Below are 16,685 nucleotides of genomic sequence, written 5' to 3'. Positions count from 1 at the left end.
CCTCAACCTGAACTATGCTGGAGGGTGGAACATGTTGGAAAGCGATAATTTTGTAACTTATTTTTTTTGAGCTCTGGTTTTGTACTTTTCCATTGCCCACAGGGGAGATCTTGCAGGCATCCACACAGGCTATATCTGAAAAGTATGGTCCTACCTTCCTTCTCATGTCCTTGTGAAAAGGTATTTAGCAGAATTCGCAGAGTCGTTGGAATCTGACATGGTCACCCCATAAGCACTTTTGATATGGCCTGAAAAGTATGGTGAGATGATCTAACTCCCATTTCTTATAAATTCAGGCAGGGCTTATGCACTAGCCAATTCTCCATCTGCTCCAATGTTTCTTATTTTACCAAGAAGACATGATGTCTTGTTTTTATAGCTTTTTAAAATTTATTGTCACTTATATCTTTTCATAAACAAGCAGTTTGGGTTAGGGTTAGAGACGTCAGGAAAGCATGCTGGTTTCACGATTAAGGTTCTGGACTACAATTCAGGAGACTGAGTTTGCTTCCTCACTCTGCCACAGAGTTTGTGTGTGACCTTAGCAAGCTGTTTCATCTTTATGCCTTGGCTCCCCACCTATAAAATATGGATATTAATGCTTCTCTTCTTCCCACTTCTCTCTGGCCCCCACCTTTTGTCCATCTTGCTTAATCTTCAGGGCATGAACTGTTTTCCTATACATTTGTGCATGGCCCAATACAATGAGGCCTCAGGACATGACTGTAATACAGATTATTATAGGTTATATACTATTATTGGACTTATTTTCTGAGTAGCTTTCAAAGTCTCACATACTCTTTGTGCTCAAACTCAATTTTAATTCCTTTTTTGTATATTTTGATGTTTTTAGAAATCCATGTAGTTTATGATAATATTTAACTTTCAAATATTTTAAAATAGAAACCAAATAGTTTTTCTTACCTGGAATCTAGGAATATTAGTTTTAAGTCCAGGCTTGCTCTGAACATGAACATGTTACTGTGAAGCTTGATCTCAGTGATTGCACTGGGAGGTAAAGACTGACCTACAGCCACCAGTCCTACAATTTGGTAACAGGAATCATACAAGGACATATCCAACATATACTGCCTTATCTTCAAGTAGCCACTGCAGTGGATCACCTGGCACAGAAAGAAAGCACACTAGCCATCTGTTGGTAATGGCAGAGATCTTAAAGGTTAAAGGAGCATCTTTTTCAATTATGACACAAACCCCTTTCTCTTCATAACTCCATTTGTCTAGCTGGATAGTTATTAAGGCTCCCAGGTTGATTAATTTCTAAGTAGAGGTTACTGTCTGTTTGTCGCATTGTCAACAGTACATGGTAATCAGCTGTGAAAATGTGAGGGCCCTGGGGCCATGTGGCTTCATTTCTAGTTTATACTTTAAACTAAGTTTCTTTCATATACATTTAAGGTAGATGCAAAGAGACAGTTGCTGTATATTAACCAAATAATCTTAGATGTGTTTTTAATGATAGCTTAACCAGGCAACAGACATACACATATATCAATACACACTTTGAGATGCTGTTGAAAAACAGATATACTTTGAAAATATACTAGTTATGAACAGATCCTACTTACAAATTATTAAATACATACTTAGAAACATTAAACAGTTGACCTTTTTCAATTGCTTTTAAATACCACCCTTTTGGCAAGTTAATGCCAGTGATTTTGTGGTAAATCTATTCCAGCTGATGACAGTGAGGGTTGTATGGGTGTATCTCATGTTAGATTTTGTGCTAAAGGAAGGCAATTTGGGGCAATCAAAGGAAGAAACAAATGCTCCTAGAAATTGAAGGAGCATAAATATTGTTAATTTCTGAACACTGCTCCTTAGCTGTGCATGCTTCTGCAATGCTCACTTCCAAAGAGATGCAAGAAACTTAAAAACGGGTACTACAGGTATCAACTATGTGACCCTCAGCTTTTATCTGTACTGTTTATTTCAACTCAAATAGTCATTCAGTGAAAAGTAGTATATGCCCATGGTCCTCAGCACTCCTTGACAATCCCTTGAATACACAGCTAAAAATAAATTAATCATATAGTTCTATTCAACAATTAATATATCAGCCAACATAACCATGGAATCAAAGTTGCCCAAAAGAACCTTCTTATTTGTCTTATTTGTCTTCCCTTTCACTCTGGCTATTCAGGTAATAGTTTTCAAAGCATTCAGGCCTGGAATTACTTCTGGGAAAACAATATTAAGCTATCAACAAGTGCTCTAAAAATCTTATTTTTACACGTCATGATAATATATTATTGTGATCATATTGCATCAAGGGACACAGTGTGAAATGATTCCCCCTACTTGCAAATCATAACCAAAGCAGCAATATAGGATGACACAACTGTCTGTTCCATTTTTTTTTTTTAAATAGAGTTCAGTTAAATTGTAGGATACAATATTCTGCATCCCTGGGTAGTTGCTCATCTAAGGCTACATGGAATCCAGTTTAATTGTTCCAGTTTAACTGAGTAAAAGCATGTCTGCACCTTGGACGCATGCTAATGGAATAGCAAAACACTGACAGACTTTTTCTTTTGCTTTTGAAGGAATCTGAATGAATTATTCTTCATTAGAACTGCATGTGCAGTGCCTTTTTTTCCTAGTATTTAAGTAGCTGAAGTGTATTGTTAGCATATAGGACAGTACATTTGCAGTTCAAAGTTGAAAATAAATAAAATGACAACCCTTACTATAGTCCATGTTTTAGTACAGCAAATCATTAAAACTGTAATGCTCAACCTTTTGGCCCCATAGGTGGCCTTGAGCCAGTGCCCAGACCGGACTTCCAGGGTTCCAGTCTAGATCAGGCCCCACACTGCTCAGATCCAGCCTGCTCTGACCCCATCTTGCCTCCCCAAGCATGCCAAATCTAGCATATAGGGCCATGTTATCCAGGCCACAGGGCTTCCCACAGATCCAGAAATCTAGCAGGTGGGGACTTGCAATTAACACTGCCACCATTCCCTCGCTGCCACATTTTTGGACTTGTGGGGAGCCTGGTGGCCAAGATGACATGGATTCATGGCGCATAGCATTAAAGTAATGTATGTAAAAGGGTGATCAATAAACCTGACAATACAACAGACCTGAATTTTGAATGTCTGCAACATATCAGGAAACTGTAATCTGATACTCTTACTCATACTAAACAACACAGTAAATAATCCCATTCAAGTCTATCAGAATTGCCTAAAAATGAATATCAGGATTTAGCCCATTACTTCAGGGTGTCTGACTGCATTAATTAGAGAATGCACAATCAGCAATGGCATTATTCAAATGTGTTCTGATTCTTTTCAGCAGCAGGCTACTTTTTAAGCTCCCCGTATAAAAATAAAACTTGCTATTCTTTGAACATAGAAAGACACATTACCTTGTAGCCACTGCATGTCAAACCTGCATTTCTCTTGGCCAAGACGCATTTCATTCGTAGGAAAAAAGATCTCTCTATTTCATACTCTGAAAGCATAAATCCATACAGTTCAGTTATTAATACAGAAATTTCCAAAATTCCTTCCTTTGATTTATGTGATATTTCCACCATCTAGATTAACCTTTCCTTGAGTAGGACAAAAGGAGAAGGCTACAGGTATATGGCTGTTACCCACATTTTTCCTTCTTCAGTGACCAAGGTAGCTCTGCCAGAGGGGGGTGATAGCACATTTCTTTGTAAAGGCTAGTGGAGTAGGTAATGTTAGGCATCCATGTTTCTCCTATCAAGATCTTTCTAACAAGCAACCATATCTTTGCTAACTAAAGGACAGGCTTTCTAAATTTGCTCTTGAATACTGTACGATCTAAAGGTAGTGGGTAGTTTAAAATTTAAGCTCTTGAAAGAAGCTAAAGGACAGGAAACAACAAAAAAAAGTTAATAATTTTGCAATCCTGATGTAGACTGCCACTCACTAAACCAAAAATTTGCAAACCTAAGCATTTTGTAAAAATTACCATCTATTTAGTTTACTGACAGAGAAGTTCTTCTTGTTAGATGATGTTAAGCAAATATCTTTTAATGGAAAACTTTACTGTTTTTTTAAAATTAATTTTAAAAATAAATCATTCTCATGTGTATAAATATTTTCTCTTTAAAATCCTCATACAGCAATATTTTTGAGAGAAGGCTATTATTCCAATGAATCTAGACGCAGGGAATAGTTCCAAAAGCTGCCATTCTGATATACGGTGCCAATATTGGAAATCTCCAAAGGGGAAAGGTATCTCCGTTTGAACTTCAGCGGATATAGACACCAGGAAGCTCTCATCAGTTGTAAAATAAGTTTCAGAGCACGCAGATTTCTTCCCACCCACAGGGCTGGATCCAAATTCCAGTAAGTGTTTCTATAGACTTGGGGGCTTTGCATCTAGCTCTTAATTTATAGCTCTAACAATGAGCCTGTATCTGATTGAACTGCAGAGTTATATTTCCCAATTTTTAAGCATCTGTCATCCAATTAAAATCTCTTTTAGTCATATATTTGCAGTGGCTTTAGACTCATACCGTTATATAAAAAACTATATCATATTTTGAGTTTAAAAATTCTAAAGAAGGAAGTATTGCTCCTATTAGTGCTATGCTTCAGGGATAAACTGCAATAAAGAATGAGTCTTGCTTTGGACACATCTTCCATTTATCTTCCTAATGCAAATGACTTTGTAGTGGGAAACCACTAGCCTATCTATTTTAATGTTATAAATACAAACTATTAAGGAGGAAACTCTAAAGTATGGGAGAACAATCTCATCATTAAAGCCTAGTATGATGAGTTGGGGATCTGGGTTTAGTTTGTGGCTCTGGTACAGACTCCCTCTGTTACCTAGGATGAACTATATTTATTCTCTGCCTCAATTCCCTACCTGTAACTAAGGTTAAAATCTATCTTGCCTATCAGGATTTTAAGGATGAATGTAGTCTTGATAATGATGTTATAAAGCATTCCAAGTACTTGGATGGATGGATATCAATTTTTATGACCTAAATTCTATAAAGAGATGAGGGACTGAACTGGAAGTTTCTTCAACTTCTCAAGTAGTCCTGTGCTAACATGCACCCTCAGGGAGCTTTTTTCTTTCCCTGCCTCGCTTTAAACATTATTTATTAAAACATGCAGCAAACTGCTATAGGAATCTTTTCTTGTTGCTCCAGCCTTTCAGTTCCCTCAGAAACAGGTTTGGTGTATGCACAAGTTTAGAGACTTTGATTGGCCTTCTGGAGTCTGCAAAACTAGCGTGGTGTCCAACTAGTACAGTAGTGGCTTTCCCCCTTCCTCAGTGTTCAAAGTCTTCAGTCTCTCAAGTCTTGTGATGAGGTATGTGAGCAAAAGGAAGAAAAAATTTCTTTTCCAGCAAATTCCTGAGAAGTCTATCAGGTTCTCAAGAATCTTTTTTTTTAAATCTTTTTGCTTGTGGAACTTGATAGTCAGCTTTTCTCACATTATTTCCCATACTTTTGCGTACCCTTGTGTTTGACATACAGGGCACGTCCAGACAAGTGCACACGTGCCTCTTGCCCCATCTCAAACCCCTTTGAGGTGGGGCAAAAGGCACATGTGGCAATGAAAAAATGGACTCTGTGCTGCAAAAACCGGAGTTTAAAAAAGCAGGGCAGGACATGGTCCCAGACTGTACCCTGAGACAATCAAAGGCTGGTCCTCCATGGAGACACTCTGGCTGCCAAAGCGTCTCTGTGGTTGGCCCCTTGCCCTGGTGCTGAAACACACGGCCTGCCAGGCAGCTTGTTCAGCACCAGGGCTCCAGTGCCAGTTAGGGGTTGGAGGGGCTGGAGGAGTGGGGAGGGGACCATAGGGGGGACCCCTGCTGGCTGCGCCCACTCCCCCAACCCCCCCGACCCTGCCCTGCCTGGCCCCACCTTCTGCCTGCCCCCCAAGCCCCAATCACTTTCCTGCCCAGCCCTTCCCTCTGCCCCCCCGAGGGCACTGATCCCTGCCCCCCCAACCTCAGCATCCCCACAGTTTAAAAAAAACAAACAAAAAAACCCTGCACTTATCAGCAGTCTGGCTGCCATCTGGCTCACTGGGGTCCCCCCGCACAGTGTGCCCTATAACCCAGGCCACCCATACTCCAGGTCATTACTTCTGAGCTAAATTCAATGCTGTCAGTTTCAGTCAGGAGTTTTCTGAGCATGCCTGGTAGAGTGGGTCTCCTTGGGGTCTTAAAGCACCTCCCTAGCACCAACAGGTAAGCTTAGGCAGGAGTTTAATACCTAGATGATCAAACTGCATTTCTTTTGAGCAACCTTGGAAGCCCAACTGTAGGAGCTAGGGAACTTTGAAGTCCAAGAAATTATGTATCTTCTGAACTTGTGGGGCTCAAGAACAGGAACAAACTGGATCATTTTTTGAAACAGGTGTCTAAATTCCATCCAAGTCCTGTGTAGGCATCTCAGACAGAATATGATCAAGCTGAAAAAGACTAATTAAAAACCCAAATAGCCAAAAGCCAAATATTTATTTGTACTTTCATCTTATTAACCTTATTAGGTTGACACAGAAATATGCCAGGAAGAGAAGTATAGAAAGACTAAGTTGTCACTAGACATTTTTAAAACAAGATGTACTACTACACTTAATTTAGTTTCCACCATGTGCATCATTTTAATTATCTAATTTCTTTTCTTAGCCTGGCATATTACATAATGTATCTGACTCCAAGCACTACTTAAAAACAAAGTGGCCTCTTTATATTTCCAATTTTTTTTTCTTTTTTACTTTTGTAAACAGGGTAAATGTTAGAGTGCGGAAAAATGAATATAGCTATTTTGGATACAGAATTTATGTATTTATTCACTCATATTTCACATGACTGCCAAACAAGATTCTCCAGGCAGTTCTGTGAAATTATGGTTAGCATTGTGCAACCCAGAATCATCCCTGGGGGTGAGATATGAAATCACTGCTCTATTCCATCTTTCATCTCCCTTCAAAAAAGACCATCACTACATTATGTGGTTTGTATGCTGCTTGAACTGTGGGCTGAAAAAAGATCATCAAAGGTAGTTCTTTCATTCATAACTCTGCTTCTCGTGTATTATCATTACTGGTCCACACAGCAAAAAGCTACTACTTCTATCTCTGGCCTAAAACTCAAGTTTTAGCATGACGAGTAGTATAAATTTCAGTAGATCACTTTTTGTGAGCACATATCCGAAAAGAGGCCTGTGAGCTACACATGGAATACTGCATTCTATGCTAATAATTAAAAAAATAAAGTAAAAATCACATTGTTTTAAAGAAAGAATTACCCAGTGGCATCACTAGTGTGGTGCAAATGGAGCAACTGCCCTGGGCACCAACTTTGGGAGTGGGGGAGGACAGCGACAAAAAGGTCCTGCTTCTGGCAGCTGCATGATCACTATTGCAATCATGCCAGAAACTTCTCCTGTACCCCCAGCACCCAGCATCCCCACCGTCCTGCCTCCTGGAATTATCTAATAGGGTTGAAGTTGAATAACTGACCAGACTAATAAGCCAGCACTGATATAGTCTTGTGGGAATTCAGAGCATAGTCCTACTTGCCTCAGTCAGGGCCTTGAGTTACACAGCCAAAGCAGTACAGCCTTGGGAGATGACTGCCTTACTCTACATGGCTCTACAACTTTGCCACATGCTGTTGCCCAAACTCTGCTTCCATCCACACTTAAGACTCTTAAATATGTGGTGAGATATAAGCTGAACTCAAGCCAGTATGAACCCTGATGGCTAGGGACAGAAGTTACACATAAACTGGTTTAAGTAATCAGAAACTGGTTTAAACCTGTAACAGAACCAAAGCTCAGTGTACATAAACCACTTTCAAAATGGCTGAAACTGGTTTAAGATAAACCTGGTTCAATGTAGTATCAGACTGAACTGATTTGGGTCAAGCCGGTTTATGAAACTTCTGTCCCAGACCCCTTACTGGCTCAAGTTAAATCAGAGTCCCCCAGCATGCTTTGCAGCCCTGGGCTGTACTGTAGTGTCTGCTCTAGAGAGCAAGGCTGGCCCCACCCCTCTGCTCTCTAGCTAGAGTAGTGAGGGCTGACTGACAAGGAGGTGAGGGGGGGGCTGAGGATGCATCTGTGGGGGGTGGTCGGATAGCCCCCCCCAGGCAACCCCCAGTCGGGGTCTGGGGCCAGGGAGGGGGGTTAACACCCCTTTTCCCACTCAAACTTACTGCTGGCTGCAGCTGTAGACTACAAATCCCAGAGGCACCTGGAAGCAGGAAGAGGAAGTGATGAGCCACCCTGCTGAGTCCTGTTGCTCTGATTTTGGACTGTAAATCCCAGAGGCCTCAGAAGAGGAAGAGGAAGTGAACACACAGTCAGAGAACCTACTGTAGCACCCTCTGGCCTCTGGCCTGGGTTACTCCAGACATGTGGCTGCATTTCCTGAATCAAAGGTAAATGTCTGTTCACTTCTGTTTCAGTCTAATCTGTGGATCTTTGACTAACCTGAAAAGGCTGAATCAATTTAGCCTCAGGCTTTTTAATTATCTGTACTTAGCCTATGGGTACAGGGCAAATGCATGCTGGGCTATGAGCCATACCACTACCAGCCCATTCTACAGTGTGAAAGCAGAAAAAGTGTGGGCACACAGACACATCTTTAAACAGTTCTCCAATACTTTTCGACTCTACCATGAATATCTCCACAGCTTTATTTAATTCCAGTCTGTATTCAATTGCTCAGCATTTAACCCTTCCTTTTCAGATGGCTTGGTCAAGTTTCTCCACAGGTCAGCTCTGCATACCACACTGTTTGTTGGCTGGAGAAGCATTCAGGAGTTCTGCCTTTATTATGTTTGTAAGCAGAGATGACCTGAGCAGCGTATGGGGCCCAGCCCCCATACACGAGGAAGCCAGTGGTGGATACAGTGGTTGTAGGGGGTGGGGGGAAGTGCTGAGCGGCCACTGGAGATGTGAAGCTGGTGGCAGCACAGAGTCACCACGACCGCTCTGCCCGGCTCTGTGTGGCCCCCCAAAGCATGGGGCTGGGGTGGTCGCCTTGATTTGCCCCCCCTCCCCCCAGGGACAGCCTTGTTTGTAAGAGTGGGATTTTTAGTAGAACTATTTTTATGGAGTGTTTTGGTGATGTGGAAGCCACAGCACTTGCATCCTTTATTTGTCCTTCTCTACCTTATGTGCGATTCAAGAAGGAATCCAAGAAAGTGGGAAAATTAAACATAGAGCTAGTTAGGTCACTTTACTGTGTTAAAAACTGTAAACAGTACTACCTTCTCTTTCTTGTAACTTAGTAGCATTTGTTACTGATTCATACCTTATCAGTGACAAGATTATGTCTCAGCTCATACGGATAGTAAATGCAATAGGCTGAATTTGGTAGTAAAACCCTGTGTGGAACTCAGTGTCTTGGTTCTGATTTTTTCTGTTTTCAGAACAATGTCTTTGTTGTTGTAAAGAACAGGAGTGAATCACTGCTGCTACTAGCAAGCTTCTGCCACCTAGTTCAGCAGGCTGTTAATGTTTTTCTTAATAAGTTATGTGATTTCACATTATGTTGCTGTGTTACAGGTAGGAAGAGACAGAAATTTGCAGCCAAAGCTTTTAAAACATCAGTCTCTCATAATCCACATTGGATATAAAGTGCTAAATCAGCCAGTTGCAAAATGAATACTGATGCATACACCCAACAGTGGCTGATATCACATTACCTCCTAGGAGCATGACAGTCACACATTTCTTGGCTAACTCAACCTGCTGCACAAGTGTTTCTTGCTTTCTTTGTTTGCCCACCCCCAGAACCACTGATAATGGATGCACTTTCTGGCTGCATACCAGGTCCGCTAATCAGCAGTATCTTCAGATAGCTCCCTGCTAAATGTGCACAGTGCACCAGGCCACAACAATGTCCAAATGATTTTGTGGCCAATGCTGTCTTGCTCTCAGCTTGCCAAATTAGTCATCCACCACATCCACCACTATACTCCAAACACTAGTTTTGAAATTATTTTTTTCAAAACGTTGATAGCTGGGTGTGGTTTCATCAGCTATGGCAGTAGAAGGTTAGAGGCATTCCCTAAAATAATGGCTGCACAGTAGGGGTGTGCGAAGCAGGCTGTATTCAATTCAGATTCAGCCCAATTCAGGCGACAGTGATTCAATTTGCTGATTCAGATAACTGTCCCAATTTGATTCAGCTAAATCTGAAGATTCCATTCTGATTTGGAGAATCAGCGATTCAGCCACAGACACAGCTTTGTATTTTTCCACGTACCTTGAGGTACCAGGCACGACTCGTGAAAGTGGCTGAGATGGTGGAGCAGATGGAGCGTCCCATGGGAGCATTGGCAGGGGTCCCCTGCACACTCGGCGGTGGACCCAGAAGTGGACCAGAAGTATGTCCAGTCCACTTCTGAGTCCACTGCCAAGCGTGTGGGATCCCCTGCACTCCCCGGCTCAGCGGTCAGCCATGGGGGGACCCCAGGTGCCCCTCCAGACCTAGAAGGCACCAGTTGTTAAGATGGGGTGGGGTGGGGCGGGGTCCCCTGCATGCTCCGTGGCGGACCCAGAGGTGGACTGGAAGTACTTCTGGTCCACTTCTGGATTCACTGCCAAGCGCACAGGGGGCCACCTGCGCTTCCATGGATCAATCCATCTGCCCCACCATCTCAGTGTTCACGAGCCACGCCTGGTACCTTAAGGTACATAGAAAAAACATAAAAAACTGTGCCTAGGGCCAAATTGTCAAATCTCTCCAAATTGATTCAGAGGCTTCCAATTCGATTTGGAGAGATTAAAGGGTCTCCTGATTCAATCTGGATTAGGAGATTCAGCTGCTGAATCGGGCCAAATCTCCTCCAAATCAAATCAGTGACCAAAGCTTCACACAGCCCTACTGTGCAGACACCCCACTGAGAGTCATATTATGTAGAGCAGGGGTCCTCAACGTCAATGACAGTAATGCCACCCCTCCCTGTTGCCAAAGTTCCAAGCCAGGCCATGATTCTCCCCTTGGATGGCCAGATTGGGGCCAGGCAGCACCTCTTGCCTTACGTGTGACTGGGTTGGGCTGGGCCATGCCCCTTCCCCTGGTACAACTGGTTTGGGGCTGATCCACATACCCTTCTTTAATCCCCCCATGGGTCCAGTCCATGCTCCCTTCCTCCTGTGGGGCCAGGTCACACCTTGTCCCTGTGTCTGATTGGTTGGGGCATATGCCCTTCCCACTGTCCAGCCAGGTTGGGGCTGGGATGTCCCCTTCCACATGCAGGGTCAGGCCTTGCTCCATCCCTGCTCAGGACTGGATCACTTCCTTCCTGTGGGTCCAGGCCAAGCCCCCATCCCCTGTGTGGCTAGATCATGGCTGCTGTTTCCTGTCCTCCTCTGCCTGGCCAGATGTCATCCTGCTGCACCCACCCTGGAGGCTGGATTGGGTCCACTGGCTGGATCCAGCCTGTGGAGGGATCAGACACTGCCCATCCAGCCTGCCAGCTGAAAAGGTTGAGCCCCATTGGCTTAGAGGAAATAAGGCCTGAGTTTATCCAAACACTTAAATACCAATCATTCCAGCACTGTGCTTTCCTACATGTTCCCCAGTCCATCCCACAGTAGTATTCATTAACTTGCCTCTGTGGTCAATCAAGGTCTGCATAATAAGTAATACCCTTCGCTAAATGTGCCCTGTTATTCCTCCTGATGGGCAAGCTATGGGTGCATCAGGGCCCCAGTGCTGTTTACACAGACAAACACCCATTGTCCTTGGAGTAAGGTCACCTCACACAGAAGGAACAGTTAACCTTCTAGCATCACAATGGTTAGTCAGAGACCCTGTAGTAGTCTGAGATAACTGACCTGACAGATTGACCTAACCATCTTTTTCAAAACTGATATGGTCTCCCCTGTTTGCATGTCCTGAAGCCTGAAAGGTTAGGGCAAGCTCCTTATGTGCCTCCCAAGAAAATGTTTCCCTCTTGCAGCAGTTTTGCTTATAGTGCTGGTCATTTCCAGTCTCAGTGACACCATAACCCCAACTGCACTGCACAGAAGGTCTGAACCAGCAGCAATGGTCTACCTATGGACATGGTGCAGCAACTGCAGTATGCAGTATGGATCAGGTCTCTCCCATCTGCCATAACCCTAATCCCTTCTCCAGCTTCCCAAAGTCTTGCTACTTTCAGTGGTTCAGAAACTACTGCTGCAATTAGATCCAGAGTCTTGCAGACCATCTTCCCTGCTGTATAAATGTTTCAGCTGCCAATAAAAGTAGCATACCCAATGGATCCATTGTTTGGCCCCCAACAGGAATGAATTTGCAGGTAGAGCTGCAAGTGAATCTAGGTGAAGATGCTGTAGTGTAGACTAAAGCCATTTTTCCACAGGAGTATGAAAAGGATGGATATGTTCTCCCACAATGTGCTGAGTCAGTTTCCAAGGGTAGTTGCAGTCACTGAGGCAGAAATGTTAGCACCAAGCAAGCTGTAGATACCTACTCAGGCTGTTTTGGACAATTCATAGTCACATGCACATGAGCCAGGATGCGGTAAATACTTCAGTGTGGACATATGCCAGTATCACTTGGAGTGGCACTGATGGACTCAAGGGAGCCAGTTCAGTTCCAATTTAGCCAGTAAGTAAAGCAGTTTGAACTCGGAGTTAAGCCAGCCCTCGCACTTGGAAAACACATCAATTTTTGCTCAAAATGTAACTGATCTGAATCCATCGTGATCACACCCTGGGGCACACAGACTTTTTAGAGGTGATTCATTGAGGTATACCCTAAACTTAAAGTATGTGTGTATGTAAGAAAAATCTCTAGCTTTCCCTCCCAATCCTCCAGCCTCCTTAGAAAGTCCAGCTGTTTGCTGCTTTCAGAGCTACGAGTTGGTGCATATTGATTTACATGTTCAAGGCTGGCCATGCAAGGAAGAGGGCTTAAAGACTTTGTAAGCTAAAGCTGTAATTCTCCTAGGCCCCACAGATCACCGAGCTTACAGCTTTCATTGAGTCATAGCTTATAGATTTCAAGGCCAGAAGGGAACATTAGATCATCTGATCTGACCTGTAAATTGCAGATCATTAAATTTCACACAGTTACCCCAGTACTGAGTCTAATAACTTGAGTTTGCCAAAAGGCATTCAGTCTTGATTGGAAGACTTCAAAAGATGAAGACTCCACATCCCCTAATAGTTTGTTCCAGCATTTAATCAACCTCACTGGTGAAACTGTGAGACTTATTTCTAATTGGTTTGGTTTCAACTTCCCCACTAGAATAAAGATCCTTTTAGTACCCAGTGTTTTATTCGTTATTGCAAAATAATCAAGGCACCTCTGAATGTTCATTTTAGCAAGATAAACATATAGAGCTCTTGAAATCCCTCATCATAAGGCATTTCTAGTCCTCTCCAATTATTCCATACCCTTCTTTGAAAGTGAGCAACTGAATCATATGCAGTATTTCCAGCATCTGTCTCATGGAAAGAAAATTGTCATTCCTTCCTCTGCCGATCTATATGTCCATGTGTTATATTCCCCTTTTTTGTCGCATTGCACTGGGAGCTCCAGCTGAGCTCCATGTTCATTCTGATCTCCCAATCCTTTTCAGTGTTGCCACTTCCGAGTTTCCAGGGCCAGATCTAGCCTCATCTTAGTTTGTCTTTTATAAAAAACAATCACCACACGATTTCAAAATTTGACAATATTATTCCATATCCTATATGGTATTATTTTTGAAGGTAAAGCTATTGAAAGAAAGCAACTGCTCAAGAGACTTGTCTAGAAACTTACTATTTGTTTAAAGAACATTTACATAGATCACAGATAAAAGCTTAAAAACAGACTTGGATGTACCCTGAGGTTCAAAGAAAAGGAAGCAAATGGAACCCCAGGAAGTATTTCTTGTTTTAAAAAATAATATTATGATAGTTAAAGCTGTCTGAAGGCAGTTAACACCAAAAGAGTAGGATGTTCATGCAAAGAAGTCTGCAATATGCCTTCTTAGGCAATGCAATTAATCCTTTGTTTTCACGAGATACAAAATTCTGGCAAATAAAAATGTCTAGGCTTCAACAGCTGCAAGTCTGTTAGCTTTTCTACATACGCTGTTTGTTTTTTTGGAAACGCCTCCATGAAGCTGATGAATTGTTGGAAGGGGGAAGCTTTAGACAGATGCCCAAAGCACAAGGAAGAAAAAAACAATTCAGATAGAAATAAAAGGGAATCATCAGAATCTGAAAAGAGCAAAAAGGTGAGGTGACAAAGGAGCAAGAACAGCCCATAGACTGAGTTAATTCAAGAGCTAAAACAGAAAAGCCCAATAAAGTACAGGTATGTGCATTCATTTTTATGGTTTTATTTCCATCACAGTATTCAGCTACAACTGTTGAATGGCAGCAACACTCACAGAATAAAAAACACTCTGAGTGTGAAATGTGAGACATGCCTTTAGAGCAAGTAAAGTTAATGAGACAAGCTAAAAGTTAGCGACTTTTAAATGTTACGAATTTAAGTGTCTGTAGTGAGGTATTAATTCTGCTCCTGAGCTATTTCAGTGTGCAGTTTCACAGATTGAAGAGATTTACAAGGTAGTAAAGTTATAAGGGGTACTTTTTATTTGGACAAGGCAACTGTCAATTTAAGCAGGAGACATCTTAAACAAGGTTTGGAGACAACCAGAATGACAACTGAAACTGAAATTAAAATGTCAAGAACTGGTTTCGCAATGTCTTTGTATGGGATGTAAACTTGACCAATGTGGCTTTAATTTCTAATTCAGATAAATTAAGTGCTTTAGTCAAAATTTCATTCTCACCCAGAATTTATGTAAATATACACAATTTTTAGAAATGATTAAAAAAATTGTCATATTTAACTGATCAGGTGAAATCCTGGCCCAAATGGAATCAGGCTATATAGTCTATGAGCCCATACAGGAAACTTACATCAGGTACTAGAGAGGCAAATGTAAACAGGCATTTGGAGTCACAGTTAACTAAGCTAGATGCATATCCTAATGGACTTATTTCATGCCTCATACAAAAAAAGGAGTGGGAAGCTGTAATCGAATACAAATTTATATTTAAATCATGAAAAATACATATAGAAAACTAAGCCAAAATTTCAAAGGAGGTGCTAGTTCATCTTAATTTCCAACATGGCATCATATTATGAAAACCAAAATACCATATTTACCTGAATCCCAGCTGACCCTGAATTTATAAATGTGTTATCATTTCCCTTGCACAGAATCTAATTATTGGTAGATCATCTTAAATTCAACCCACACATTGCTGCAGCAATAAAAGCAGTGGCAGAGGGAGGTGTCAAGCAGGCTTATCCCTTCCCCTTATCTCATGATACCCTGCACCCTGCCTCCTATATACCCCCAACATGCCTGCACCTACCAGTACCTGCCCTCCCCTCACTACCGGAGCTCCTGCCTGTCCCACACAGTCTCTACCACCAGCCTGCCCCCCTCCACCCTCTGGCCCCACTCCAGCTCAGGGCTTGGAGCAAGTGGTTGCTCTGGCCCCAGCTTAGTAGCAGCGATGGCCATGGCAGCTCTGGTCTGGGCTCCAGGGCCTGGCTGGAGCTGCCTCTGCAGCAACAGCTGTTACTAGGCTGGGGCTGGGGCTGAAGCATGTACTCTGTACCCCAGGCTGGAGTGGGGCCAGACCCTGAGCAAGGGTAAATGGCAGGGGGGAGGAGAAAGGAGAGGCAGGTGGGAGGACTAAGGCAGCAGGAGGGCAAGCAGTAATTGCAACTCCATTTTAGGGCTGGGCCTGAGGCCAGAGCCAAGGCCAGGGCTGGAGCTGCAGCAGCTGTCTGCACCCCTCCCCCCCTTGTACTTGAATCCAAGATAAGTGGCTTCCCCTCCCCCCCAAGTTAAATGGGGAAAAGGTCCTCTTATTCGAATTGAGTAAATACAGTATACCAAGAAATCAATTACCAATCATTTGCAAGTTTAAAATCTTTTCATTTGTACGTTCATCATTATGTATTTGCGCAGAATATAAATAAGATAAAGAGCTCGTTGCTAGCTATTAGCAGGCCAGTAAACATATCACCCTCTAAAAGTGATCTTGAGAAAGATGAAGCTCATCCAGTGAGGCATTTATGGTGATATTTATATAATCATGAAAATCGCATCAAAACAAGAAGCCCCAGGTTTTAGTAAATCGAAATTAAGTTTTCTGAGAACACCCTCAAAAAGAGAACAGAATTGTGTCTCCAAATGAGGTTTATGTAGGAAGAAAACAGTATTTTGGAAAACCTGCAGCCATAAGGAAAATAACTGATTGTCCCAGAGGCATAAAAAAAATATGCACTTGCTAAAATATATACTAATCATCTAGGTATAGAAAAGTGTAAACAAGGAACAGGGGATATCTTGTCTTGACCCGAGATGAATGCATCTATAGCTGATATAATTGCATGACACAACTGCTTTAGACAAAAAACCCCTGCTGTTATACAGTCACAGGCAAAATAATGGAATCATAGAAAATTAGGGTGGGAACAGCCCTCAGGAAGTCATCTAGTCCAACCACTTGCTCAAACAGGACCATCCCCAACTAGATCCCCAGCCAAAGCTTTGTTTAGCCTGATCTTGAAAACCTCCACAGAGGAAGATTGCACCACCTCTCTGGGTAACCTGTTCCAGTGTTTTACTACCCTCCTAAAGAGGAATTTGATTTAAAAAAAAAAAAA

The 16,685-nt window shown here is 42.3% G+C and overlaps 1 protein-coding gene across 1 annotated transcript in view; it reads right to left on the bottom strand.

Annotated features, from left to right (window-relative positions):
- SIM2 (single-minded family bHLH transcription factor 2) overlaps positions 1 to 16,685 on the bottom strand; it is a 65,108-nt gene that overhangs the window by 33,948 nt on the left and 14,475 nt on the right. The window contains exons 5-6 of the mRNA XM_019557108.1: positions 3,398 to 3,483; positions 925 to 1,124 (exon numbers count right to left, since the gene is read on the bottom strand). Of these exons, the coding sequence (XP_019412653.1) occupies positions 925 to 1,124; positions 3,398 to 3,483 (286 nt within the window). The remainder of the gene's footprint in view (positions 1 to 924; positions 1,125 to 3,397; positions 3,484 to 16,685) is intronic.

This window comes from Crocodylus porosus, unplaced genomic scaffold (assembly GCF_001723895.1).
Source record: "Crocodylus porosus isolate Cpor-Errol unplaced genomic scaffold, CroPor_comp1, whole genome shotgun sequence".
NCBI lineage: Eukaryota > Metazoa > Chordata > Crocodylia > Crocodylidae > Crocodylus > Crocodylus porosus.
Note: the sequence above shows the minus strand (reverse complement) of the source record. Positions and strands in the feature narration are given on the sequence as shown.